The following is a 27,194-nucleotide window of genomic DNA, read 5'->3' as shown; positions in this document are numbered from 1 at the left end:
GGATTCCTACGGTGGAAGCTTGGGTAGCGGCGTAGCATTGCGACCTGCGGCGCCGCGTATATCCCATCGCTTCGAGAGGTGTGGGATTCATAAACCTGATTGAACATAGACTTCCGCTGCTCCTGAGAGAGAGAATGTGTGGCTGGTTTCAAGCTGCTCGTCGACGTTGAGACCATCATAGCGCCACTCGGAAGTTTTTAATGCGGCAAGAACCTAGTGCAGCGAGAGGTCCAGGCGGCTGGCGCGGATGAAGATGCCGTGGTTTGGAGCACAGCTGAAGTATTTTTCTCCGTCCACGGTGCCGCTGTTCTTGCCCTTTTGCTCGCAGAGCTCAATGCCCACCCACGTGCCCGTGGCAAACCGCGTGGTGCCGATGTAGCGCACCACGCCTGGTACGTTGCCGACGTTGATAAACTTGCCCACGCACAGAGGCGCGCCATTGATGTACACCACGTTGCTGCCGGAGTGGCGACGTGCTGTGGCACGGTTGGCACTTCCTCTGCGAACGGGAGGGATTGAGCTTGGTTCTGTCGCGCTGGGAGTGTTGGAGGCTGCAGGTGCCGTAACCTGCACGCCGTGCATGTCCCCCGTTTTCGGGAGATACACGTCCGTCAGCGAGTGCAGCGACTCGCTTCGAGCACGACTGAGTAGTGGAGGGTCAACGCTTGCCAACAGAGAAGGCTGAAGCCCGTGCTGGGCCTCGGAGGGCTGTTTCTGGTTTCGCTTTCGCTGCTGTTGCTGTAGCAGCATCTCCTGTCGGTGTTGCAGGGAGAAAGTGTTGATCGGAAGAGACCGACGACGAGGTCCAGCAGCTGCAGCTCTGCGGTCTCGCTCTGCTTTGGCAGCAGCTTCCATCGCTTGGTCACGCGAAGTAGAGCGCTGGTACGGCATCGGAACCGGGAGATTTTGGGGATCAAAGAGGACGACACATTCGCCTCTCGATGGGGAAGGCGTCTTGCTTCGTGGACGGATCGCTACAGGACTGGGGTTGCCATCGCTTTTTCTCCCTGGACTGCGCTCTTTGGGCGAGCTGCTCCCGTCGCTGGCATTGCTACCGCTGCTAGCCCTGACTTTCGCTTCATGCCAAAAGGACTGGATGCGATCAAGAGGCTTGCTGAGGTTCAGAGTCGGCCTGCTAAGTCGTCGAAGTTTGAGGTGGAGTTTCGGCGTCGGCGATGAAGCGGGGCTTTTGGCTGTCGAGCTTTCCGTTTGAGTCTGGTCCTCAGACTCAGCGTGCTCTTGGTTCGACGTAGTGCTCGGAGGCGGTGTCGTCTCCTTCATGGACTTCATGGCGCTCTCCATGTCTTGAATCAGCTCGTTGTACGCCAGGACGTCGCTGGCGCACGTACTGGCCTGCCGACTGAAGATGGAGGCGTCAGAGCGGCTTGACAAGTCTGAAAAATCGTTGGCCAAGTCCGATGTCGTGCTCATCGTGTGCGTAAACCCCTCCGAGTCTCGAACCTTGCCCGCTTCGGGGGCTTCGTCCGAGATGCCGAAGTAGTACAAGTCCCAGAGCTGCTTGTCCATCAACTGCTCCTGCTCGCCACCAGGACGCAGCCCGAATGACGAGGTGGACGGCTTGGGGGCAAGCGGAGGGCTTGCAACAGACCTGGGCTTGGGCGGTGAGCTGTCTCCCTGGGTCGGGATGTACATGGTGACCCCGCCGCTCCTTGACACGATCACTTTGCTCGACTCGCCGTCTTCTTCTTCCTCTTCCTGCTGAGTCGCGTCGTCACGTTGGTCGAGCCAAGGGACGGCTCGACACGCCTCAACAAGGTCGCGGGGCTCGAAACGGGTTCGGCGCTGTCGTGCGCGCTCCTGCATGCGACCCATGAAGTCGGCGTTGGACTGATCCGCATGATCCTCGTCGTTATCTTGCGGCAGATCCGGATCGCGCACCTCGTCGCCGGAGTTTCTGACACCCACCAGCTCGAGGCTTTTGCCGCCCTGGTGCGGCGGAACCGGCACAAACTCGAGCGAAAGCTGCAGCAGTCCGGCGTTGTTGCCGGCGAGTGGCAACCAGTGCGGACTCAGCCGGATCACCTTGGCCCCGCTGCCGTCGGCCGCGTCTTCCTCGTACGCGCGCGCCTTAGACGACAGCAGCAGGTCCTCGAGCGCCACACTGGCCGACCCCACGACGCGCTCGCCACACATGACGTCGATCTCGAGCTCGCACTCGCTGGCCTCAACGCCGACGCCAGCTCCGTCTCCAGTCGCCGTTTCTTCGGGCTGACCCAGCGCCCACGCAAAGTGTCCCCCCATTCCGTCGCGAGCCCCGTCTTGAGCTTGACGCCACACGGGGCTGCTCATGTTGCCTGAGATGTTGCACGGAGACTCCTGCACGGCCCCAAGCAGCGTGCAGCGCACACGGAGGCCGTGTTCGTCGTACAGGGCGTCGGTCAGCGGCCACGGGGCCGAGAGCTGGCGCGCTTCGTAGACCCAGACGTGCAGCTCGCCTTCGGGCACGCTGTCACTCAGTCGGTCCACGGCTTCGTCGACGGTCGAGGCCGTGATCAGGACAGACTCATGGGACGTCGAGCAGGACGTGCGCGCGCTCTCGAGCATGGGCAGCTCGTCGTCTTCGTTCGACGACGCGTTGGACGGTTCCTGCAGCGGCCGCAGCATGGCCGCCATCTCGTGCGTCAGCGGGTGCTTGGGGCTCAGTGCGAGGCCGTGCACCGCATCGCGGATCCAGTCGTCGGTCTCCGCCCCCGTTCCCGCTTCCGTGTCAATGCCGACGGTCTCCGCTCCCGCCTTCGATCGACGGTCGCAGCTGGCCTGGTGTTGCACCTTGGCGTCGGGCGGCCGGTTGGCCTCGGCGAGGGCCGCCTCGTCGTTGTTGCTCACGAGCATGTGCTCCCCACGCCGCGAGCTCGGTAGTGGGCCCTGCTGCGCTGTGCTGCCCGGCCTCGAGCGCCGCTGCCATCGTTTCCGGGAAGTTACTTCCGAAGAATAGCCGTCCGTCGTAACCGAGCGATCGATTCTGATATCGGGTTATGGGGCTGAAGTATCCAAGGGCGACTTCAACGAGCCGTGGCTATGTCGCTGCGCGCAGAGAGCCGCGCGCAAAACGCTGCAGCGTTTTGCATTATGAAGCGCGCAGAGGCAAATTTGCCGCCCCGAAACGAGGCCTGGCGCAGCAGCAGAGAGCTCTTTGGCGGCGCCGCCGACGGCATGGACGAGCATAACGGCTGCAGTCGCATGGGCCGTAGTGGGTGCCCGGCCGAGAGCGCGCGGCCGTGGCGTGCGGCGGCTTTCCCGCACCGCCGCCGTATATCCTACGCCAGCAGCGCTCTTGTTCGAAGTATGCGGATATCTTTCCAGCGTAGCCAGATGACCCTCCTTTGACTTGGATTTGCTGGTCAAGGCAACCTGCAGCCCTCGACGATCAGCTTTGGGCCGCGCGGCCACGGCGGCGAGCACTGCGGAAGGCCGGCATCAAGTCGATTGCCAAAGAGGCAGAGGTTCGGCGTGATCTTTTGACGCTCGGCCCGACTGAACGCCATCCCGAGCGCAACGTATATAGTGTGCGTTCAACACGATCAACTGGATAAGTAAAATAGCCTTGATGGGTCCGAGGGTGGGTGGTTTATCGTAAGCGGCAGCAAACGAGAGTACGCTGCATTGCATTGAGGGCGTCATGCAGCACTCTACGGCGAGCTCGGCGAGCCTCTATTAGTTGCGGCAAGCCGTGTAACCGAATGGGGAGCCGTGGTTGACGACCACCTATGTACATGAGCGCCGACTTCAACTGTGCTCACATTGCGTTCTGCGCGTGTTCCGGCGTTTTAAATTCGGCCCGACGCAGCCAGCCTGGGAAACATCGGCGATGGTGGCGCCTGCTGCAAGCCCCCACGGCATGGTGGCTGCACTGCGGTCGTCTCGCTGCAGAGTGCGTCGTTAGACTTGAATGCCTGCACACCATGTCAACCTGTCGGCGCTTCCCGCTGAAAGATACTTTTCCTCCGCGTCCGCTCGGCTTGTCTTTGCGCGCAAGCAAGCAGCGAGAGCTCCAGTTGCAACGTGGGGCCAGCGTGCTGCTCAAGTGCTGGTGTATTTACTGATGAAGCAATCTTTATTTACATCCCTTGTTTGCCATCGGAAGACCTGCTCCGCTCCGAGCCATGTAAGCTGCAGTCGCTCAGCACGAGCTGCACACGTATCGAGATAATAGTGATATTTGCATTGCGTCCAAGCAAACAAGTCCACAGGGCAGCCCCCTGGTCGCTGAGTGTCGCCGAGTCCCACCCGCCTGAGCCAAGGTAGTTTCAGCCTCGGTCCCGAATGATGACAACGATCCTATCCCTGCAATAACAATGCGTTGCTTCGGCGCGGAGCGATCGAGTAGCAAGTCCACCGAGGGCAAAGCTCCCAGCAGAATTGTCTTTCACAAAGCCCAACACGATAGGCGACCCGGAGCGAACGCTCCGGGGGAGTACACAGGTCGAATTAGTCAAAATTTAACCTCTGAAACTGGTATTTACCAGCAATAATGGCTCGATCTCAGCGAAACATGTTCAAATCGCAAGTTAGTTTTGAATGCGAGCCCGACTTGGAGCCATTTCTGTTAATAAGGCTTCAGAAATCAATTGATGAACATTACAGTAGCAAGATAACGTTCTTGGCAAGAATGAATAGTTGCTAAATAAACCGTTTGCTGACAGTCGACTAAGTCGAGTTCTTGAACTACGTCAAGAAGATACTGAGGACGACCAGTGTTAACAAAGTGGCCATTAAATGCTCTGGGTCGGAGCAAAAACTTGGAATCCACTCACAAACTATTGAGCTAGGCTAGCTAGATATACACGCAGAGAGAGAGAGAGAGAGAGAGAGAGAGTGAGTTAAAGCTACTGCAGAACCCTGCTGCTATGAATTTTGATGCCACTATCGTATTGAGTGGGGAAAGTATCCAGAGAGTGCCTGGTGCGCCGCATGTGCGGCGCACCGAAGTCGCTTGCAATGCGGATTAGACAAGTCTGGACGAGCTATTCCAGCACCCGCGAAGCCTTAGTAGTCAATCGTCAGAGTTTCGCGAAATGAGCGGCATTTGCTCATCCACCAGGTAGATAGATCGCTCTCTCTTTTTATTTTTAAATTAAAATTTACGCAACTCATCGCTTTGTCTACATTCGAACCAGAGCTCGTTATGGGCCAGAATGCCACCTATAATAACATGCAGGTATCCAAATCTGCAGTGAAGACAATATTAACACCCTCCTTTGCATGTTTAGCGAGCATGTCTAATGTGAGACGATGTACTAAGCTTTCAACATTTGAGGCGTACAGCTTACGTAGCTCGAGCTAGCAGACATGATAGCACGAGATATTGACAAGCGTTGCCCAGCTATAAAGTATGCTTCAGCGGATGCATAGCGTAGTTTATTTTTGAAATCCTTAGCAACCTTTCACAAAAGTAGTAATAACTCGTAATTTCTAGTCTTACCTATCTCAGACTTGTCCTTGATTTTAGTGCTAAATTTAGCAAACAACCGCTGAGCTACAGAGTAATACTTGTAGCCATTCGTAGCTTTAAATGTAATTGTTTAGGTTAACAAGTACTATTTTTCGGTTAGAAAGGTACCCGGTTTCGATAAGTTACAAAAAAATTCTGCCGGCCAAGCACAGCTCTTCGACCTGTGAATAAATAACTTTCCTTACGCGCCTGTCAAAACTTCTTATACTACCCCCTTTATACGCTCGCTGGCTAAAAACTGCCTCATACAAAATTCCACGGCGGGTTCGAGCGCTGCGCTCCGACTGAGACTGTGGCCGTCGCTTTGCCCTCGATCTCCCGGAAATCATCCAGGATGCGCAGCAGGTCTTGCTGCACTTGTGTGCTGCTGGGTCTGTACTTGGGCTTGTAGCTGGTGCATGCGTTGACTAGCTTCACGATGCTCTTCGGGCACGCCGGCGACAGCGTCGGCGTTAGCGCACCCTTGGCAATCAGCTGCAGGATGTCAGTCTCGGGGACGGCCGAACGGTTTGCCTGCATCAAATCCGAGAATGGCAGCTCGTGTGAGTCCATCTCGGCGATCAAAATTCCGAACGAGTAGACGTCGCTGGCGTCCGGGTACGACGAGCTCGTTTCGCGGCCCAGTAGAGCTTCGGGTGAGATCCACCGCCCAGAGCCCACCGCGCTATACGACATGAGCTCCTGCTCCGTGAGGCCATCGGCACGGCCATCGACGCCATAGTCACTTAACTTGGCGCGCAGCGCATGGTCCAACAGCACATTTCGAGAGTTACAATTCCCATGTACTAGACGTGGATGCATCGAGTGCAGGTAGAGCAGCGCCCTGTTCACATCCAGCAGCATATGTACTTTCTGTACAGACCACTTGCCAGCTTGACCACTTGCCGTGCGATGGAGCCATTGTCGGAGATCGCCTTGAGCCATGTACTCCGTGACAGCGACCAAGTGTGTTTCGCGAGACCAGGCCACGCCAATGAAAGCCACCACTTGCGGGTGCGAAAAGATGGCCTGACGCTTCAGCTCTCCTTTGAGCTTATCCCTAGCTCCACCACCATTGCCATTTGATGATGACCGCGGGCCTTGGTCTTCCTTGGGTGTAATATACTTGGCCACCACCAAAGTGCCAGTAGTGCCCCCGCCAGGCGAGACAGCTGCAGCGGAATGCTTGCCCGATGAATACGACGCCAGCCAGATCTCTCGAGGGTTCATCGCGCTTGACACACTTTGTTTACGAAGCGTCTGGCGCTTCTCAGCCGGCAGCAGATTGAGGCCCTTGATCATTGTGAGGCGCTGGAAGTCCAACCGCCACGGCTGCAGCTCCTCGTCCACCCAAAACCCAGCGTTATTGCTGCTGAAGGGCTTCTTGTCCTGCCTCCGATGTACCCGAGGCGACGGGGTCGGTGGCGGGGAAGTGCTCGAAGCGTTTGCCGTGGGGCGGTCCCTCTCACTGTCGTTTGTCGTGTCGACGCCCATGTCCTTCGTGTTGTCTACCACACGAGGCACCGCGCCATTCCCGCTGCGATACCGCTTGTACGTCAGCATGAAGAAGAAGAAGAGCCCCAGCTTATACAAGAAGTAGACGAACGGCAAGCCCATGCTGAGCATCACGAGCGTCGATGTGTCGTGAACTGCTGAGGACTGTGAGCCGCTGCCCATTGTTTCGTTGCTGCCTTGCGTCCGACTTTCACCCGACCCGGAGTCTGCCGAAGTCTGTAGCCGCCGAGCGACGGCAACTTCATCAGGGACAACGCAGACCTGCCATCCACCCAACCTCTGCACGCTGCCTGCTCTTACGTCGGTACACTCTGTCGTCCGCGCTTCAACCTGTTCCGCTTCTCCCTGCTTAATAACTAAAGACCCGCCCGTGAGCCGAGCGCTCAGCAACTTGAACTGCTGCGCGCTGAGCTCTGGCAGCGTCCGCGTCTCCTCCAGTAATGTGTTGTTCATCAGCACGAGCGTCTCGAGCTTGGGTAGCGCCAGCAGCCAGGCCACAGGGATGCTGCTTAGTGCGCATTCCACGATGCGCAGCTGCGTGAGCGTCTCCGGTAGCTTGGGCAGCCTGGCGTTGGTCAGGTCCAGGCCAATAAATAGCAGCGCGGCCAGCCGCTCGCCCGTCCAGAGGCTGGCGGCGTCGAACTGCACGCGCGTCTTGTCTCCCTGCAGCGCGAGTGTCCGCACGTCTGGCGGCAGCTCCACCCGAGCCCCGAAGTTGTAGTAGCTGTAGTTGCTGTCTAGCGTCACGCGCCACTCGCCCGCGGTCTCCGTCTGGGTCAGCGCCAAGCACGCGCCGTCGTCGGGCGACACGAGGCACAGCGGCGAGCAGCGCGCGGGGGGGCAGTCGCGGCCCGCGACCCACTCGCGCGCGAGCGAAGGCGAAGACAGCAGCGTCACCATCGCGACGAGACCCGCTCGCCTCCGTCGCCTCCGCTGCATGGCACACAGTACACGCGCGTTCACAAGTGGCGTAAGTATCGCGAGGCAGCCCCAGCAGACCGGGACCAGCAGCCAGTTCCGGGGCCGACATATGGCCCTCGACCAGTCTTTCTTTGTCATGCCAAAGTAAGACATCAAGTTACCTGCTATAAATAATCTTTTCGGTTTGGGAAAAGTTGGATCGTGTGACACTATAGAGGTGCCAAGAGCAGCATGAGTCTTCACATCGTTTAGGTTGAGATAAGGGTGTGTATCTACTTTCCAGGAAGCACATGTATCAATATGAAAGAGGTGCGAAAGCAGAGGTGACTCGCGCCGTCTGGTCTGATGAACGTCGCCAACGAAGACTGGAGTGACTCGCTCCGAGCACTCACGTGGGGTGCAGACGCCTCCGCCTTGATGTCGGAGCAAGTTTGCGCGGCGTGCGTCCTCCGGACTGGGAAAGCCTCATAGAGAGCGCTGTGACTGTACGGGAGTCCTATCAAGACTGCCCTGTGTGCTCGATTGCGGCCAAGCTCCAAAGATCAGTAGATTGGTCCGCCGCAAAAGTGGGCTTCCGCGCCCCCAGCTGGGCGCAGCATGGCGTGGCGGTCTCGGTTTAATTTGCTCACGGGCGGCGCGAATGCACCTCGGGACACCCAGCTGCGGGCAGCGTGCGTGGGGGCGCACAGAGCTCTCCGGCACGCGCCGATGATTTTGGCGACAAGCACGCTACGGTCCGCAGCCTGCGGATGCAGTGCCAACGCGTAGCAGCGACAGCATGCCGTTGCTTCTTCAACCAGCTTACGAAAAAGCAAACCCACATTTGTCCACATTATCCTTATTAGTGAGCACGACGCAGTGCTGTATGGAGGGCTCGTGCCTATAAACGGGTAGAACTTACATGCAGTTGCGAGCGCGCGAGCGCTGCGGTGCTGGACGCATTCAGAGCCCCAGCGGCTCCGCCTCGACTTCCTCCTCGCGCTTGACGTCGGCGGCCTTGGCCGACAGCTGCGGCGGCTCGTGGTCGTCGCACTGCGCCATCCACTTGCTCTTCACCGGCATGATGTGGCAGTTGATGCGCATGACCTTGAGCCCCTTGGTCACCTCCAGATCGACCTGCGTCCAGTTGTTGCGCTGGTCGGGCATCGTGCAGATGTGGCCCACCTTGGGCTGCCCGCAGCGTCCACACTTGTACAGCTTCCGATTCGCATCGTCGGTGCCTGTCTTCTTGCTGCCCAATGAGGAGGCAGAGGTACTCGCGCTGCGTCGCGGCGGCGACTGGTGCGGGTTTAGATCGGTCAAGCTCGGCTCCTCCGGAACGGAGAGGAACCCCAGGTTCATCTGGGACATATCCATCGACAACCCCGACGAGCGGTTCGCCCCGCGTCTGCGAGCCGCAGCTCGGGGTGGCAGGTTGCTTCCCAGCGATGATCGCCGAGCGTGCAAGGAGTGCGCCGCTCCGCTGGCAATTTGAGGCGGCACCTGAAACTGGAACTGCTGCATATTCGGCTGCATACTCGCCTGCATGTTGGGCTGCGGGGGCGGCGGGAATACTGTCGGGTCCTGGAAGCTGGCGAACGGATTCGGGTACCCTTGGTTCGGGTTCATGTTCTGTTGCTGCGGCACTTGCTGCTGCTGCTGCAACTGCTGAACCTGTTGCTGCTGCTTGGTCTGCTGCGCCAGGATGCGGAACTGGTCCAAGTTGTGCAGTAGATCCACGGGGTTTGAGTGGTGCCTCGAGTGGTGGTTGACCGGACGCTTGCGCTTCATCTTGAGCTCGTTTACTCCATCTTGGATGCGCTGAGAGCGGTAGGCCACAGGCGACGCCCCTCCAACAGGCATCCCATTCCCACCCGTCGTTGCTGCGCTTACCATCGGCATCTGCTGCTGCTGTTGCTGCTGCTGCTGCTCGGCGTTGAGCTCCGACCACGAGAGTTCCTTCAGGAACTCGTCCATCTCTTGGAATGACTCTCCCTGGGGCGTCGCAGCGCCTCCGAAAGGTACAGGGCTGACCTGAGGCTCCGCCTGGACGGGACCGATAGGCATCATGTTTTGCTGCTGATGGAAGCTCATGCCGTTGTGCCCCATGACGGGCGGGGTGATGACACTGGGCGCCATGTTGGCCATGCCGAAGCCCTGCAGCTCGTCCGGATTGGAGCGCACTCGCTTGTGCTTGTGCTGCGGCGCCACGCGGTAGTTGGGACCCACGGCCGCCGCTCCGTTCGAGTTGAAGGAGAAGGTGAGCGGAGTGAGCAGGTCCTCGCCCTCGGACTTGGGCGCCATCATGTTGGTGGGCGAGGAGCCGGGCACGTCGCTGTCCAGCAGCATTTGGTCGTCGGGCGCCACGAAACCGCCGCCGCCGACACCGACACCGCCGCTGCTGACGGGCGCCGTGTTGCTGCCGCCGCCGCCGGCACTCATGGAGCCGTCTGCAGGCGCGTCGCCGCCCTCCAGGAAATTGTAGTCGAGCGGCAGGCCGTCGAAGAGGTCCAGCGTCTGCGCGTCTGCCATGGGGAGCGACAGAGAGAATGCTATAGAGGTCGAGGACGGGATGAGGGCTCGGCTTCTCTTGTTGGCCCTCTTGGACTTTGCTTCGGTCTACGTGATTACAGTTGGGGAAAAAAAAGTGAAACCCGGATACAGCCGATATCCCGACCAAAAGTCCCCACGTGGAGAGAATCGGTTCCCGAAGGGTTTCGTACTTAGCGATTGGTGTGCACTAAAATCAACAGCGCGATTGAACGACCGTCTCACCAAATTTCTTCAGGAAAATGCATATCCTGTGACAACTTAGAAGGGACAGGAATCCTAGCGAAATCTGCAGACGATCGTATCCGGAAAATATGCGTTCTTCGAGGAGAGGCGTTGAGTGACATGTAAAGTAAGATGATGGCCAGGTACGCCTATCCGGACCGCATCGAGTTTGACGAGGCGCGCACCTAGCCCTGATCTACCAGCGCTTCAGCTTGATTGGGGTGTGCAACATGGCTGCATTTGCTTGACGGTGCACCCATGTTAACCAGAATATTTTAATATTTTGCGGTATAATATAATATAACATGTTATATTAATATTTTGCGATATTAATTGAAAAACACCGATATTGTTTGATATTCTCGACATTAGCGAGCTCATCCGGCGATATCAGATACCCTGATAATATTTTGACAGGTAATACTCTAGAACAACTCGACGTAGCGATGCAGCAGCTGAGTTCAGCTAAGGAACTTCTCGACTTAGAGTGGTTTAACTTCGAACTGCTACAGTTCTACAGCGCTGAATAAGTTGGTGGCTCTTCAGCGGCGTATATGTGAGGCAGGTGAGTCTCGCAAGATAGATCATATAATATTTACTTGAAACTTCGCAGGCGAAGCTATGTGCATCAGGCGTAGTCAGGCGTTAACCGAAACTAATACAAACACAGCGTTATCATTTAATGAAGAAGTATTCATATACTTCTTCTTACTCCACTGTTCTTCGTGTAATATTCCTGGATTACCCAAGATGCGCTTTATCCTCTTGGGCTCTTTTCTAGAACGTAATCAAATTTTAAAACTGGCGTTTGATTGGCCAATGCGACGCATAATCATGTGGTAATATCGAAAAATATTAAAATTAAGTAAATATAAATATAATATAAATACAAATATCATTTGAGAGAACGAAGTATTACCACATATTTACAATATTAATCCTCCGACCAGGTAATATTCTCAGTATAAATACCACCGATTTCGGGGTTAACATTAACCCCTGGGTGCACCACTGCAACGGCAACGAGAACGACTTGTTCAAGCTGGCAGCGGACTGCCAACACGCCTCCACAAAGCCCCGCAAACGACACTTTCTTTATACTTTCTTCCTTTATACATACCTATGCGGGAGAATTAGCGGGGTGCTCTCTGTCCTCACACGCTAAAGCGCTTGTGAGTGCGGGAACGCCATGGTCGGCGCGCCGCCGAAGCTCGAGGGGCCCATCTCGTACGTGACGGTCTCCGCCGGCTGGTGCTCAACCGGCTGGTAAAAGCTTGGGTCCAACGCGCCAGCTCGTGCAGGATCTTGCAACAACGCCTGCAACACGCATGCGATCGGCCGAAGGCTGTCAGCAACCAATGTCAAGCTCAGATGCGTCCTCTCAGGACGAAGCCAAGCCGCGCCGACGAAGCGATGCCGCCCGTGATCACTTCATCCCCAGACGCTGAGCGCGGCGCGGCGGGCGGTCTTCTTAGAAAAGAAATTCACTCACCTGCAGGCTCAGCGGGCTCAGCTGCGACGCATCCTGTCGCGGATACGGGTCCCACATGCCCGCACCATTGGCGCCGGGCTGCTGAGGCTGCTGGGCTTGCTGTTGCTGGTTGTCGGCTATCCGCGGCATGCCGTCTTGATCGATCTCGCCATTCGAGGCGGGGACAGCAGGCTGGAGCCAAGTCTCGCCGCCGTTCTGCTGCTGCTGCTGGTCGGTGTGGTGCGCCGGAGACGCGCCTTGGCTTGCAGCGCCAGTGGAAGTCTGTCGTTCATAGTACCGCGGGTCATAGCCATTATTGGCGACGTAGTCTTGACCCTCATACTGCTGCGGTGGGGCATAGGGCTGCTGAGCGTAGGCAGCCGCGGCATACAAGTTCGGGTCGCCACCGGGCGAATGACCCATGAGCATACCGCGATTCTGCTGGTACGGCTCCGCCTTCAAGTCTTCGGTGAGCATGGCGACGTGGCTAATGTGCTGGCCCTGCTGCATCTGCGCCTGCTGCTGCATGAGCTTTTCGTGGAGACGCATTTGCTGCATCTGCTGCTGCTGGTCAAGCTGCTGCACTGCCTCCGTGTTGTGCGCCTGCAAGTGTTGCTGTTGCTGCAGAAGCTGCAACTGGCGCTGGCGCATCAGGACCGGGTTGTTGTATCCCATAGCAGCTTGCTGCGCGGCAGCAGCCTGAGCCTGCTGCTGGTTCTTCTTGTGCTGTGCGTACGAGGCCGCTGCCTTGCTGGGGTTCTGCTTCAAGGACTTCCAGCGGATCTTCACCGAATCCTCGGTGCGGCCCTTTAGGAGCTGAGCAATCTGCGACCACTTGTTGCCCAGCCGTGCCTGCGCAGTGAGGATGACCGAATCCTCCTCTTCGGTGTAGGGGCCCTTGTTAATCGCCGGGTCGAGGTGGTTCTTCCATCGTTCACGGCACTGCTTGGGGGTGCGTCCTGGGATACGCTCTGCGATCTGACCCCAGTTGTTGCAGCCCTGTGTCACCAGGTACTCGAGCACTTGATCCTCTTCAAACGACCAGTGCCCCTTCACTAGACCAGGCTTTAGCACCTTGCGCCAACGCTGAAGGCACTGGGCGTGGTTACGTCCGGGCACCAGCTCGGCAATTGCCTTCCAGTTCTTCTCGCCGTGGATTCGCACACTCTCACGAAGGGCCGCATCCTGGCTCTTGGTCCAGCGCTTGGTCGTCGGAGCCTCTGGGTCTTCGACGGGCTCAGTGTTTCCATTAGAGTTCTCTGTGTTCTCCCCACTGGTTGCTACCGGCGTTCCTGCGTCGGAGCGAGTGCGCTGCGTGGGCTTCTGCTCGCCTTCAACAAGGGTGCGGCTACTCTCCGGGCGGTCGCGCTTAGCGGCGGACACGTCGTCGTCCTGGTTCGAAGTAGAGGTGTTGTTGTCGCCCGGAATGAAGCCCTTCTTGTTGATCTCCAGCTCGCGCAGGTTCATCTCCGAGTCAGCAATGTGCGAGTTGCTGAGCAGTCGCCCCACCTGGGAGATATCTTCCTTGGAGATCACCACAGACGACGAAGAAAGCGAGCGTCCGACGACAATGCCATCGGCATTGGGCATGCCAGCCAAGTGCTGGGCCGTCAGCTTGGGGCCATTGGTCTCCTTGCTGCAGGTGGCATCAAAACAAGGAAAGAAAAGAGGTTAGCTTATCAAGCCGTGTGTGCACCTGACTGCTATACTCTATGCAAGGCGATCGTACCCATCGGGGCCCACCACCGCGTTGAAGGAGTGAAACTTGTTGGCTCCCCCGTTGAGCATCTTGACGCGGCTGGCAGCTGCAGCACAGAATAAAACATCGAAGGAAATAGAAGTTAGCGCGCTGTTGAGGGGGATATCGAGAGGAAGCTGGGCGCGCGAGCTCGTACCGTTGAGCGCCTGCTTGCGCTTGAGGTGCGACTCCATGTTCTGCTCCTCCTGCGCCTGCACCTCGGCCAGCTTGGCCTGCTGCACGAGGAACTTCTTGCGCAGGTTCAGGATGAACTTCTTCTTGCCCTCGACGGTGGACTCGGCCATGGCCTTGATCACGCGGAACTGCTTCTCGTCACGCAGGCGGTCCACGTAGCGGCACAGCTCGGCGCTCTCGCTCGGAGAGAGGCCGCTGAGCGCCATGAGGAAGAGCCGCGACGCCTCGGCGGGCAGCGACTGCAGTAGTTGGGCCAGCAGGTCGCCGAAGTTGTCGGCGGACGCCGAGTCCGTGGGCGGCGCAGGCTCCGGCTGGTTGTCGGTCGCCGTGTCCGCCATGCTTAGACTGGGGTGCGGTGTGTGTGCGGGGCGAGTCGGCTAACAGCGAGGGTCGCTGCTGGGCGAGTGCGTGCGTGCGCGGGCGAATATTGCCTTTTGCCGACCAGCGGTCGTTCTCCCCTTTTCGGTCTTGCCCCTCTGCAGAAAACCTTCCGCTTCGAATGCCCGGGTAAAGTAGATAACAGCATTTTTGATTTTTCAGAGGCTTTTGATAGATGAGCTATTAACAAAAAGTACGAAAACTGGATACCCCGTCACTTTCGTTTTGCTTGTCGAGAGACACCGCGGTCGGAGCGCTCTCGGCGCCACGCGCGCCGCGGCGTGCTTTGTGGGCACTTCCGCCCTGCGGCGTCAAATGCTGCCACGACCGACTAAGACAGAGAGAAGAGTACGGTGGCGCCGCTGGACGCACCACCGCCCTGTGGCTCCAGCGTTGCCCGCCACAGTGACTCTGGTCCATCCCCTTCGACGGCTTTCTTTGTGCGGCGCCCTCCTGTGGTGAAACGATGTTCACTTGGGCAAAGTACAGAAATCTGCCTCAATATCGAACGGGTATACAATATTAATACATAACCTCATTTAAATAATACTTCCAAGGTCCAACAACAGGACGACGGAGATGGGCAAAGGTACTGATGTAAAAATCCAGGATACCTTTGGCTAAAAGTACTCGGTTTGAAAATTGGCGCCCTTTTGATTGTCTGTGCGATTTTCTCTGTATTTATGATTCCACTTTCACATTTGCGCACTACCCGCTAAGCCCTCTACGAGTAGTACAAAGTAGAGCTACTAACCGCACTGATGTGGTGCGAACACGCTTGGTCGAAGGTCAGCGCTGAAACAACTCAGCACTGCTTTACTCGGGTTTGATTAACTAAGCAAGCGTCAAATCCCGTCTAAGATAAATTAATTCAGTATAGCCTTTTCTCTGGTAGCGCTGAGACCACTTTATAAACCTAGAGCCCATATATATATCAGGCGTTCGGTATTCAGGCAGAGTTCTGTATGCCGCGTGTGGCAGCGCTGCCAGCAACGAGTTGCCATTGCCAATGAGGTTTGCGTGCTCAAGCCGACCAAGTTGCCAGCTACATGTACCAGGTAGGTCATATTGCCCGCCGCGCAGACGCCGGGGCGTCCTCAATCGCGCGCGCACTCTCCTCCTTTTTTCCGGCCTGACAGACAGAAAAGTACGGCGGAATAAGCTTTTCAACACGTAACGTAGCGCTTCGAGTATCCAGGCTCGCCGTCGTCGCGCCGCGCGGTGCCGGTGCAACTTTGCCACGCCTCAGCTCGCCCAGCAGCTTCGTTGCCAGGCGGCGGCAGCAGCAATGCTGGTGTAGGTCGGTCTGTTGGGACCAATGCCTGTAGCTGATCTCATCGTTGTAGGTACCGCAAATGTATACCCTGTTCCAGTAAGCAGACGCTCTTGTGGGAGCGCTGCGATCTCCACTGGCTCTGGAGAACCTCAAGGGCCAAACCAAGACGAGCTGTAGAGTGTGGGGACCTTCAGATCTTCAGTCTGACGCTCTCCCAACCAAGCGCGCAGTATCCGGTGGATGCTGTACATGTATCCGGATAGTATCCGCTGGGCTCTAATCAGAAATTTTGCCGTTTCCATAACGTGCGTATTGTCATATTCATTTTAAACTATAGATGTACTCCCTTTTCCTAACTACGAACTCCTAATGTATTCACGTTTTTGTAGTTCCCAACACTCCTGCTGATTATTTGCCCAATGTCTTAACGGGGTGGTGATAGACTGTGCTTCTACAGGGTACTGTGTTGTACAGCACTCCTCCATACTTATTGCTTTATTACCCTGTACTTGGCCCGATCGATTTTCACAGGCTGCACTGGCTTGTCGCATAGGGTGGACCTCAGATTCAGGATCCTCGGGCCAAGCAGAACTCATTTTCGAGCTTGACGCGGAAACGGTTAGAGCAAGATGAAGCTTCCTGCGTGCGCGGCCGCGATGGCGCTGGCCTTCGGCGCGGCCCACGCGTGGACGTTTGATGCCTCGGAGGTGGCCCCGCCCGAAGACATCGTGGGCGAGCACCAGCCGCTGCAGCGCTCCTGGACCGTGTCCAGCTTCGCGCAGCTGGAGCAGCTGTACCTGGCCATCCCGGGCCGCGTGTTCGTGGACCTGGACCCTTCCCTGCTGCCGGCCACGGAGGCTCCTTCGACGGAGTCCCCTGCCACGGAAGCCCCCTCCACGGAAGCCCCCTCCACGGAAATCCCCTCCACTGAAGCCCCCGTCACAGAGGCCCCGGGCGTTGTCCCAGGTGAGACACCCGGCGTCGTCCCCGGCGTCATTCCGGGCGTTGTGCCCGGCTTCGTTCCTGGCGCTGTGCCCGCCGCCGGCTCGCTGAGCGGCTCCGGCTCGGAGTGGAACGACACCAACCTGGCAGGCGACACGATCGAGATCCCGACCATGATGCTGCGCAAGCACCACCACAAGCACGAAGACGACGACGAGCAGCAGGGCGAGGAGACCGTCGTGGCCAAGATCGTGGTCACCGGTAACTCGACCGACCTCCTCAACATGATCGAGGCTGCACCTCTGCACCCGCGCCGCAATGACGGTCTCAAGCTCCACCTGAAGAACGAGGACGCGTACGGCGAGGGCTACGTGCTGACGCAGATCTACCTGTTCGAGAAGAACCTGCTGCGCCGCGTAACCACGGCGTTCTCGGGCGACGTGGTGCTGAACGAGAACGTGGTGACGCTGGACGACGCCGAGGCGGACGTCAAGCTCGCGTGCGTGGGAGACGCCAACCTGTACCTCGAGTCCAGCTCGAACGCCACCTTGGCGTCGCTGGAGGTGGAGGTGACTGGCAGCGGTCTGGCGCAGCTGGAGATCCCCTCGGTGAACCTGGAGAGCAGCCTGGATGTGGAAGTTGCTGGTAGCGGCTCTGTGGCTCTCGTCACAGACGCTCTGGCGGCAGGTGAGGTGAAGACTACGCTTTCCGGCTCGGGCAACATCGTGGTGGATACGAGCGACCTGGAGGCGCAGAAGCTCGATGCGTCGGTGTACGGCTCTGGTATTTCCAGCTTCGCTACGGCGGGTGCTGTGGACAAGGAGACCTTGACGTTGTCGGGTCCCGGCCAGCTGCTTGCTGGCTCGATTGTTGCGCGCAAGTCGGAGGTGGACGTGTGGGGCGACGGTGACATGTTGGTGCAGGTGACCGACAAGCTGACGGTGTCCACATCCGTGTGGGGCAAGGTGGGCTACGTGAACGCTCCGCCTACGGACGTCAAGATCAAGGGTTGGTGGTTCTGGCGCGAGGCCAGCTCTATCGTATACCCTGCGGCGGTGAACAAGGTGCTGATCTACGAGCCGGCGGCTGTTCCGGCCAAGTACCCGGTGTACTATTCCATCGAGACGGCCGAGTCGGCGTTGTCGGACGACCCGGACTACGCGTTTGTGTCGGCTGAGCCCTCCACGCTGGTGAACTTGATGACCACGTCGCTGTCGAGTGTGCAGCAGGCGGCCGGTGCCACTACAAGCGGCTCGAACGGCCTGTTCTACGCGTTTGTGGGCGTGGGCGTCGTTGTGGTGAACGTGGCGGCCGCTCGCTCGTGGGCGCAGCGTCGCGCGCGTCGCCACTACACGCGTCTCCTGTAGGCAGACGGCGCGCAGCGGCACCGTAGCTAGGTCCCGATCGGATAGCGGTCGGAGGGCTGTAGTTTTGAAGAGCTAGAGGCAGCGACCGAGTTGTCGAGCAGTGCAGTGCAAATGTCACGTGCGTTTTCCAAAGTATCTTTTCTTCAACTTTTCTTCAACGGAATGTACGCCACACCACTAATGGTGGTCCACTATAAATCAGACCGTGGGTTCACATTCTGAGAAAACGGGAAAGGGGATCTGGACACTCAGTGAAAAGCAAAGCAGAGCACAAGACGCAACGCAGCACAAGATGGCCCTCACCGACGCAGTTTTCTCCCCCTACGCCGCCGCCAAGGACTTCGCGCAGGACATGCACCCCGTGATGCTGGCCGCTCTCGTCGCCGTCGTCGTGGTCGTCAACGTGGTCGCCGCCAAGTCGTGGCAGGCGCGTCGCAGCCGCCTCGAGTACAGCCCGCTGGTGTAGACGCTATCTATCCTCCATCTGCCGACCTATCGAGGCCCTCGGGACCCGGACTGTTCAGGCAGGAGACGCTGGTGCAGGCGCTTACAGGCCCAATACGGCCCTCATACGCCAGGCTGGGCGAGAACTCGTAGCTCCGTCCCCGTAACTAACTCAATCAACGTCGGAGCTTGTCTATTGTCTGCAGCTTGTCTGCGTCGTCTTCCATTTGCGTGCATCCATCAGCAGCTTGCTCGCTGTTTACCCGCACCCGCGTGAGCCTGAACACCAGCTGTAGTAGCATCATCACCAACAACCGCTTACTCGCACTCCGGGAATGACGGTGATCACTTTTATCTGTGCAGGCGGCGAGCTCTAGTGCTCTTGCGAGTCTTCACTTTCCTTCTCGCCAACTAAACCGCAAGCGTCCAGCCACACTGCCATGAGTGCTGTCGCTCTGATCGTCGGAAGCGTCCGCACCAGTAACAACGCGGAGCCTGACATCGGCCAGCTGATCAACGACTTCCGACGAGGTTCGACGCCATCGCCAATTCCGAGACCAACTGGGGGCACCCCGGGCAGCTCAAGAACCTCCTCGATCACCTCTACACTGAGTGGAAGGGCAAGCCTGTGGTGCTCGTAACATACGCCACGGCGGCAGCAAGTGTGCTGAGCAACTCCAACCGGTGCTTAGCGGTGGTTTGCACATGGACGTTGTCGCGCATGTCGGAATTACTGTACTCATGGAATTCATCCGAAGCTCCGACCGAGTTGGTGCTGCGAACGCCCCAGAGTTTCTAACTGAATACGAATCGAAAGTGGATGAAGCGTTTGCATTTCATTTCATTTCATTTCATTTCAAGGTTGAAGTTAGATTGAGTTCATTTATCCTAACTAAGATAACGACCGACGCATCCACCGTCAACACCGAGCTCATATCTCCCGATGCCCCGCCGAATAGTTGAAACGGTCTACTCGACTTCCGTCGATTTGGTACCGCGGACAGCGAACGCGGTCCCGCTGCTCCTTCAGCAGCGCCTGCCCTCCGAAGCTTGAGTTCTCCACTGCATTTTCCTGGGCCGACTTGCGTTCCTTCTTCCCAATGTGTTGCAGGCCACCAGCGAGCGCCCCAGCAGCGCTTTATGCGGCGACGTGTCGTCACCTTCCCCGAGTCAGCCGTATCTGGGTCTCTGCCACTGCGATTTTCTTCGCCCCGCCGCGCCATGAGTGCACCATGAGAGGACCACCCCGTCGCAGCCAGCTCCATGTAGCGCAGGCCACGTTGACTGACAGCATGCTCCCGCGCGTCACTACGAGTGCTGTGGAGGGTGTGCGCACGTTGGAGTGCCGCACACCCGACGATCTGGTGACCTGCCAGTATCGCACGCAACCTTTGTAGGCTATGACTACCAGGAGGGCCCACGGCGTCACCCGTGGCCTGGTTTGTAATGGGAAACGGCGCGATGGGCTACATGTAGACCACCGTGGACCCCCCACAGGCCCCGCCTTCCGGCTGACGGTCAAAAGACCGCCGCAATACGCCCCGCACGCAGCGACGCAGACATTCCCAGCCGGTCCACGGCTTCACCCCCGAGCTGCCCAGCCGTTGCGTGCAAGCACGCCGGCCAGGTGCATGCCTTTCGCTGGAGCTCCGGTCGCCAGGAACGACTGGCTCCACAAGGGAGTCGCCGCCGTCCAGTCGTGGCCAATCAGAGCGCTCTCGATGCTCACCGGCGCGCTCTGATTGGCCGGACCGCTGGGTCAGCTGGCTCTATCGCCGCACTGCCCGCTGATTGGTCCTCCCGGCGACTTGAGCTCCACGGCGCAGATTGACGAGTGGATGAAGGATGAAGCGTTTGCGCTGCTTCTCAAGAAGCTGCAGGGAGGGAAATACATATGTAGTACCCTGCACTCAGCTCCTAAAATTAACGTTTTTGGTGAATAAAAGCCCTTGGACCTGAAGAGAATAAAAACAGCTTCTACGCCACAGACGCTTCTCGTTCTCCCTTGGTCCCCTCCGTTAGCCCCTTGTCTGCGGTGACCGGTGGGATCATTGCGAAGTGCATCTCTCGCATCACTACAACGTAGAAGAAGGTATTGACCGCCATGACAGCAGCCAGCGTGAAGTAAAGATACTCCATGTGGCCGTCGTTCAAGTCCGTGGGGATGTACTTGCCAAACAGCAGCACAAACACGGAGAGCAGTGTGCTGCCCATGGAGTTCATGAAGAATCCGAGAGCGATAGACATTCCGCACAAGCTCAGCGGGACCTCCGTGTAGCCAATGTTGTAGGTCGAGATCTGGATGAGTACCGTTGCCAAGGACACCCAGCAGTACTGGGGGACAGCCGTCCACCACGGGATGTCGCTCATCGGTTGGCCCCCATCGTCATTATAGATGTACTGGGTATCTCCATTCGCGTCCACGTACGTCAGCAGTGGCGAGTTGCGCCGGATGATCTCGAAGCAGCCAGTCCAGACCATCGCGATGATCGCCACAATGTAACCAGCAAGCACCTTTCCATATCGACTCGGTGGTTTGCCAGCGAATTTCTCGTACAGAGGGTAGATCAGCTTGTCCAAGAGCGGCACGAAGAGCAGACCCGAGAAGGGATTGAAAATCTGGACGGTGGGTCCTGGAATTTGACTCGCGTCGGGGGAGCTGCCGAGACGCACATCCGTTTGCTGGATAATTGTTTGGTTGTTGCCGCGCTGGTTCTGGCAGACCCACCACATCATGTTGAAGGCGTTAAAAGGCAGGACGCGGATGACTTGCTTCATGCCTCGAATCGTTTCGGGATCCAGTTCGACTCCGAGAGCGTCTGTGGCACCTTCGATGAACGAGGAATCCCTAGCGAAGTAGACGTAGATGATCGTGGCGACGACCGTCAAGACTCCACACGCGTAGGAAATGTTGTGGCCGATTTCCCCATGATCCGCCAAGAATGCCGCTGGGAAGTTAAGCAGAAATGCAGATAGGTACATGACTGTGCCCAGTAAAATCATCCTTGCCTGGAAGTTGGTCTTGGCGCGACGAACAACGACACGGATCACACTTCCGAGAGCGCTTCTCGTGGGTGGCACGTCCACGTAGCGCTTGCGAGTGAACAGCATGACTCCGACGAAGATCAGCAACACGAGGAGGCCGACGAGGTACACAGCCACGAACCCATAGTCAGCGGGGATGGCGCCGAAGCCGTGGATGGCCAACGAGGGAAACACCGCATAGCTGAAGGAGATGCCGATCCGGGAAGCCCAGAAGTTCAGGCTGAAGAAGCTTGCGCGCTCGTCCGGAGGCGACGTGCTCGAGAATTGGTCGCCACCAAATGAGACCGTCAGAGCTCGAAGGCACACTTGGTTTAGCGCAACGCCACCGAAGAGACCAACGCAGAATAGCGCCTTGCTCAACGACTGTGTGGCACGGATGGACGGCAAAGCTGCGAGCGAGATGAGCACGAAGCCAACCGAGCTGGAAGACGCAGCACCAAGCAGCGTCTTGAACTTGCCTAGAAATTCATCCGAGATGTAGCCCGCAGGGATGCATGCGAACTGACTCAGCGAGTCGTAGGTGAGCTTCATGGAGTTGGAGCCCTTGTTGGACCACCCCAGCCGCTGGAAGAAGTTCTTGAGCGACTGGTTGACGGCGTAGCTTGCCACCTCCTCGCACACTGTCAGGACGAAGATGAAGACGCAGACCTTCTTGATGACGTTCTGCGAGTACTTGGAGGGCCGAGCATCCCACAGCTTGGTGCTGTAGCCCGTGGGAGGCTTCGGCGATAGTGTCTGGGTGCTGTAGTCGGTGGTGATCTTCGGCGTCGAGATCTGCGGCGTGAGCAGGAGCGATGGGGACCCAGTGCGAGGCGCCATTGTTGCTTGGCAAAGCAGATTGAGTTATGAATACGAAGTTTGAGTTATGAACGCCAGCCGCCGCCGCTAGTGGGTTCCAAATTCCTCCCCAAGGCCTGAGTGATTTGCCAGTCGCGCTTGTGCAGGAGGAGGTGTTCAGGAGGCGATTAGTATCGCTGGTTATGTAAGTTAGTCGCCTTCATCTGCAAACCATCACGACGACTTTGGTCGAGTCCTGCGGCACCGATGACAAGTTAGCGCGCGTGCCAATTAGCTGCCGCAACGGGACTGAGCATTCGAGACCGGCTCAGCATTGGCTGCCGATTCCTCCAGTCGCATTGTATTGCGGCGCGCTGTCGGTGGTGTCGGTGATGCTGATCCCGCCATCAAGGAAAGCGGTGGATCGCGGGCGACACGCATCAAGCATGACTCTGAGGATGGACGCTCGGCGCTCGATGATCCCTTGACGGTCAAGTTGACCGTCCACCGATATGATCCCGGTCTATGTCGAAGGGCTCAACACGTCGACAATGGTCCATTTTGACGGCCTCTCACATCGCATCATGAGTGGACGAGTTTCAGTGCCCAACCAGAGTCCAAACCAAGCATCACGTGTTGCATGTTGAAGCTGCCCCCTGTGCTCCTAAGAGCGAGGCATTGAAGCCGCAGCAGTGCCATATAGCAGCTCACTTTCCAATTCGCAGCCCAAGCGCCATGGTTCCCAAGAACAACGACTCCACCTCCGCCTCCGCCCCCACCACTGCGGGGGCCTCCTCGCCCGTCCCCATCAAGAACGCTCTTAACCTCGAGGTCAAGCACGCTCCTTTCACCCACCCGGAGCTGCGTGGTGAGTTCCCCACCAAGACCTACGACCCGATCCCCGTGCTCCCGTACGAGGACCGCGCGCTCAAGGCTGACCCGACGTTCAAGAACCTGCTGGCCGACGCAACGGTGACGCACCTGGAGCCGAAGATCGGCACGGAGGTCTCGGGCCTGCAGCTACACGAGCTGACGGACGCTCAGAAGGACGAGCTAGCGCTGCTGGTGGCGCAGCGCGGCGTGGTGTTCTTCCGCGACCAGAAGATCTCCATTGAGGAGCAGTTGGCGCTGGGACGCTACTACGGCCCACTGCACGTGCATCAGACGGTGGCGCACGCGAAGGGAATCCCCCAAGTGCACGTCGTTGAAAACTCTCTCGAGGGCAGTGCGACGCGCATCAAGTCGCAGGCTCTAGAGCCTGTGAATTTGTGGCACAGTGACGTGTCCTATGAGCGTCAGGTAAGGAAAATCATTCGGCATGAGTTGTACGTAGAATACTAACTTTCGACTATTGTTAGCCACCGTCGTACACGAGCTTCAAGGTGCTGACGACCCCGCCCACTGGCGGTGACACTTTGTGGGCTTCAGCGTACGAGGCGTATGAACGTCTCACTCCTCAGTTCAAGAAGTTCGTCGAAGGCCTCACTGCCATCCACAGTAGCAAGGTTTGTTCTTCTGTTCTCGTCTTTTGGATCGACTGTCGTGGTCTAACTCCCAAATTTGATTTTCACGCAGCACCAAGCGGAAAGCGCAATCGCCAACGGTCAGACTCTGCGCCGGCCGATTGTCGAGTTCGAGCACCCCGTTGTTCGCATCCACCCCGTCACCGGTCGCAAAGCGTTGTACGTCAACGCCCAGTTCACGACACGTATCAACACCTTGTCGGCAGCTGAGTCTGGTACGTCACAAGATGAGTCTGCTGGAGTGACACCTTGTACTAATTTGCCCCTACTTTTTCCCCTTCAGATGCGGTCTTGCGCTTTCTACTCCGGCACATTGCTCAGGGACAGGAGTTCCAGGTGCGCTACCACTGGACGAAGGACGCGGTGGCCATCTGGGACAACCGCGCCACGGTTCACTACGCCACGTACGACTACCTCCCGGGCAACCGCCACGCTGTTCGTGTGACGCCGCACGGCGAGATCCCGTACTTCGAGCACCCGGAGAAGCCGTGAAGGACTTGGAATGGACTGGTCGATCAGGCCACGGGTGTGTTTGATTGTGATCTCGTTGAAGCGTAAGTCTGCTTAATGCGAAGACAAACCAAACAATGAAAATGAAACGCTTTACCATTCGAATCTTGCGCCGTAAATCGCTTCTAATGCTACTACAAGTTGCACCTCCATGTGATGCTGCCATATCTCGGATTAACACAGTCGAAAATCTACTACTAGTAATGTTAGTAGTATGATCCAGTAGATACTGTAGTAGTCTACTACAGTATCCCGGGCTTTGGTGCCGTGAAACATTTCACGATTTCATCCAAAGCGGATACTGAATGCTTCTATAAGGTACTTCGAAGTACAAGAAACACAGAAGTCAACAGCAAATTCGACAATTAGCTACAGTACTTGCTTGCTACTTCGAAGTATCAGTTAACGCTACGACGATCAACTGAAAGCTTGGACGCCGGTACCTCCTTCTCTTCCTCCTCCTCGGTGGAATTCTTCCCCAACCGTGGAATCATGCCAAACTGCATGTTTTGCATGACCACGACGTACGCGACAGTATTGAGAATCATCACAGCAGCGATCGCGAAGTACATGTACTCCATGTGGCCATCGTTCAAGTTCGCGGGGATATACTTGCCGAAGAGCAACACGATCACCGACGGCAGCGTGCTTCCCATGGAGTTGATGAAGAGGCCAAGTGCGATGGTCACGCTCCGAAGGCCCATCGGGACCTTGTCGTACCCCACATTGTACGTTGGAATCTGGATAAGCACCGTTGCTGTGGCGACCAGCACATATTGTGGGATGGCTGCGTACCAGGGGATGTCGTTCATCGGCTCCCCTCCGTTTTTGTTCAGAACAACCTGCGTCACGCCGTCTGCATCCAGGTACACCAAGACTGGCGAATTGCGGCGAATGATCTCAAACACACCCGTCCACACCATGGAGATAATGGCGACAACATAGCCAGCTGCCACTTTGCCGTACACGCTGGGAGGCTTGCCAGCGTACTTTTCGTACAGGGATAGACCACCATGTCGAAGAAGGGAACGAGCAGCACGCCAGGTCCAGGGTTGAAAAACTGCACCGTTGGCGCCGGAATTTGAGTTGCGTCTGGGGAGCTACGTCCGTTTGTTGAATGATGGTCTGGTTGTTGCCGCGCTGGTTCTGGCAGACCCACCAAAAGGTGTTGAACGCGTTGAACGGCAAGATGAGGATGACTTGCTTCACACCCTCGATCAGTTCGCGGTCAAACTCGATATCATTGGAGTCGGTTGCGCCGTCGATGAACGAGGGGTCTTGTGCGTAATAGATCCACAGCACCGTAGCTGCCACAATCAACACTCCGCAGACGTACGAGATGTTCTGACCCACTTCTCCGTCATCCGACATGAATGCGGCGACGATGTTAAGCAGGAAGGCTACTATGTACATGATTGTACCGAGCACGATCATTTTCGCGCGGAAATTGCGTGCGGCGCTGCGGACGACCACGTGAATCACACTGGCCAGAGCGCTTTTCGAGGGCGGCACATGGACGTAGCGAGAACGAGTGGGCAGGAAAGTGGCGATGATGCTCAGCACCAACACCAATCCGATAGCGTAGACCGTCACGTATCCGTAGTCGGCAGGGATCGCGCCAATTCCATAGACACAGCGACGGGAACACCGCGTAGTTGATGGCAACTCCCACGTTAGACGCGAACAAATTCATGCTGAAAAAGTAATCGCGCTGCTCCGGGGGTGAATCGGGAGAGTATTGATCCCCGCCGAATGATACCAACAGCGAACTCATGCCAACTTGATTCAGTGCGATACCCAGGAAGAGGCCGACGCAGAAGAGCACCTTGTTCAACATTTGGTTCTCCAGGACGGACGGCAAGGCTGCGATCATGATCAGCACGAAGCCGAGCGGGCTGAATGAGGTCGCGCCAAGCAGCGTCCTGTACTTTCCCAGGAACTGGTCTGCGATGAACGCCGCGGCGATACAAGCGAACTGGCTGAGCGAGTCGTACGTGAGCTTCATGGAGTTGGAGCCTTTGTTGGACCACTCGAGCTTCTGGAAGAAGTTCTTGAGCGACTGGTTGACGCCGTAGCCGGATAGCTCCTCACAAAAGGTCAGCGCTAGAAGGAAGATACAAACGCTCCTCATGACGTTCTTGGAATACTTGGGGGCCCTGGCATCCCATAGCTTGGTGCTGTAGCCGGCGGTGACGACGGGCGTCAGCGACTGCGGTGTCAGCGGAGATTGGGGCCCGGTGCTCTCCCTCATCGTTGCTCGGGCTTGGAAGTTGAGTTGTGAGGGCATAGCAGACGTTGGCCCCGAGTTTATAGCCATTCGGTCTGAGAAAGCGTTAGAGCGCGCGACATACTGTACAACAGCACCTCGGAGGTGCTGATCTGACGCATATGATGTATCAAGCGTTGTACACTAGTGATCACCAATGAACAGTGCTGTTGGGGGCGGCTTTGCCACTTCCTATGAGCTGAGAGCATGCATTGGTCGCTACCGCGTTCGCAGCGGTGCATGTCGAGCTAACGAGCCGCCCAGGGGCACCAGTTGTTCGGGTCACAGGAGGGAATGTTGCCCCCTTGTAACGCATCCCAATGATTCGGACCTGAACTTCAATTTAGCAAGCAAATCAATTCCCGCGATCCTTAGCCGTTCGTCAACGATGATGTTATCCACACGAGCAGCTGTCCAAAAACACCCCGGATCTCTGAAGGTCTCCATTGCACGTTGCCTCAGCCAGCGCACTTACTGGACACACGTTTCGTCGGCAGCACCAATCCGCTGCAAATAATACCAGATCACCGAAATGCAGCGCATGGATCCTGCCAACAAGACTCGCCCTGCGATTGCCGGGGAGCTCTAATGCGTGCAACGCGCACACGCACTCTAGCTGA

The 27,194-nt window shown here is 57.4% G+C and overlaps 8 protein-coding genes across 8 annotated transcripts; 2 read left to right on the top strand and 6 right to left on the bottom strand.

Annotated features, from left to right (window-relative positions):
* Positions 1-140: 140 nt before the first annotated feature.
* Positions 141-2,853, bottom strand: PHYSODRAFT_539377 (hypothetical protein; the record flags this gene model as incomplete). Its single annotated transcript, XM_009519785.1, has 2 exons — positions 141-2,652; positions 2,791-2,853. 2 exons carry the CDS (start codon positions 2,851-2,853, stop codon positions 214-216), a joined length of 2,502 nt encoding a protein of 833 aa, XP_009518080.1. The 3' UTR covers positions 141-213.
* Positions 2,854-5,716: 2,863 nt separating this feature from the next.
* PHYSODRAFT_478586 (hypothetical protein) lies at positions 5,717-7,906 on the bottom strand (the record flags this gene model as incomplete). Its single annotated transcript, XM_009519784.1, has 1 exon — positions 5,717-7,906. The coding sequence occupies one exon, from the start codon at positions 7,904-7,906 to the stop codon at positions 5,717-5,719; it is 2,190 nt and encodes a 729-aa protein (XP_009518079.1).
* Positions 7,907-8,830: 924 nt separating this feature from the next.
* Positions 8,831-10,399, bottom strand: PHYSODRAFT_349593 (hypothetical protein; the record flags this gene model as incomplete). The annotated part of the gene is made up of 1 exon (XM_009519783.1): positions 8,831-10,399. The coding sequence occupies one exon, from the start codon at positions 10,397-10,399 to the stop codon at positions 8,831-8,833; it is 1,569 nt and encodes a 522-aa protein (XP_009518078.1).
* A 1,404-nt stretch (positions 10,400-11,803) lies between these two features.
* Positions 11,804-14,384, bottom strand: PHYSODRAFT_295452 (hypothetical protein; the record flags this gene model as incomplete). Its single annotated transcript, XM_009519782.1, has 3 exons — positions 11,804-11,959; positions 12,135-13,749; positions 13,843-14,384. The coding sequence occupies 3 exons, from the start codon at positions 14,382-14,384 to the stop codon at positions 11,804-11,806; spliced, it is 2,313 nt and encodes a 770-aa protein (XP_009518077.1).
* A 1,972-nt stretch (positions 14,385-16,356) lies between these two features.
* PHYSODRAFT_478382 (hypothetical protein) lies at positions 16,357-18,009 on the top strand (the record flags this gene model as incomplete). Its single annotated transcript, XM_009519781.1, has 1 exon — positions 16,357-18,009. One exon carries the CDS (start codon positions 16,357-16,359, stop codon positions 18,007-18,009), a length of 1,653 nt encoding a protein of 550 aa, XP_009518076.1.
* A 2,421-nt stretch (positions 18,010-20,430) lies between these two features.
* Positions 20,431-22,317, bottom strand: PHYSODRAFT_478939 (hypothetical protein; the record flags this gene model as incomplete). The annotated part of the gene is made up of 2 exons (XM_009519780.1): positions 20,431-21,221; positions 21,282-22,317. The coding sequence occupies 2 exons, from the start codon at positions 22,315-22,317 to the stop codon at positions 20,431-20,433; spliced, it is 1,827 nt and encodes a 608-aa protein (XP_009518075.1).
* A 693-nt stretch (positions 22,318-23,010) lies between these two features.
* On the top strand, positions 23,011-24,290 carry PHYSODRAFT_486841 (hypothetical protein; the record flags this gene model as incomplete). The annotated part of the gene is made up of 4 exons (XM_009519779.1): positions 23,011-23,574; positions 23,634-23,780; positions 23,851-24,013; positions 24,082-24,290. 4 exons carry the CDS (start codon positions 23,011-23,013, stop codon positions 24,288-24,290), a joined length of 1,083 nt encoding a protein of 360 aa, XP_009518074.1.
* Positions 24,291-24,706: 416 nt separating this feature from the next.
* PHYSODRAFT_324096 (hypothetical protein) lies at positions 24,707-26,559 on the bottom strand (the record flags this gene model as incomplete). The annotated part of the gene is made up of 3 exons (XM_009519778.1): positions 24,707-25,297; positions 25,413-25,863; positions 25,943-26,559. The coding sequence occupies 3 exons, from the start codon at positions 26,557-26,559 to the stop codon at positions 24,707-24,709; spliced, it is 1,659 nt and encodes a 552-aa protein (XP_009518073.1).
* Positions 26,560-27,194: the final 635 nt, after the last annotated feature.

This window comes from Phytophthora sojae (genome assembly GCF_000149755.1).
Source record: "Phytophthora sojae unplaced genomic scaffold PHYSOscaffold_2, whole genome shotgun sequence".
NCBI lineage: Eukaryota > Oomycota > Peronosporomycetes > Peronosporales > Peronosporaceae > Phytophthora > Phytophthora sojae.
This window is presented reverse-complemented; position numbering and strand designations above follow the sequence as displayed.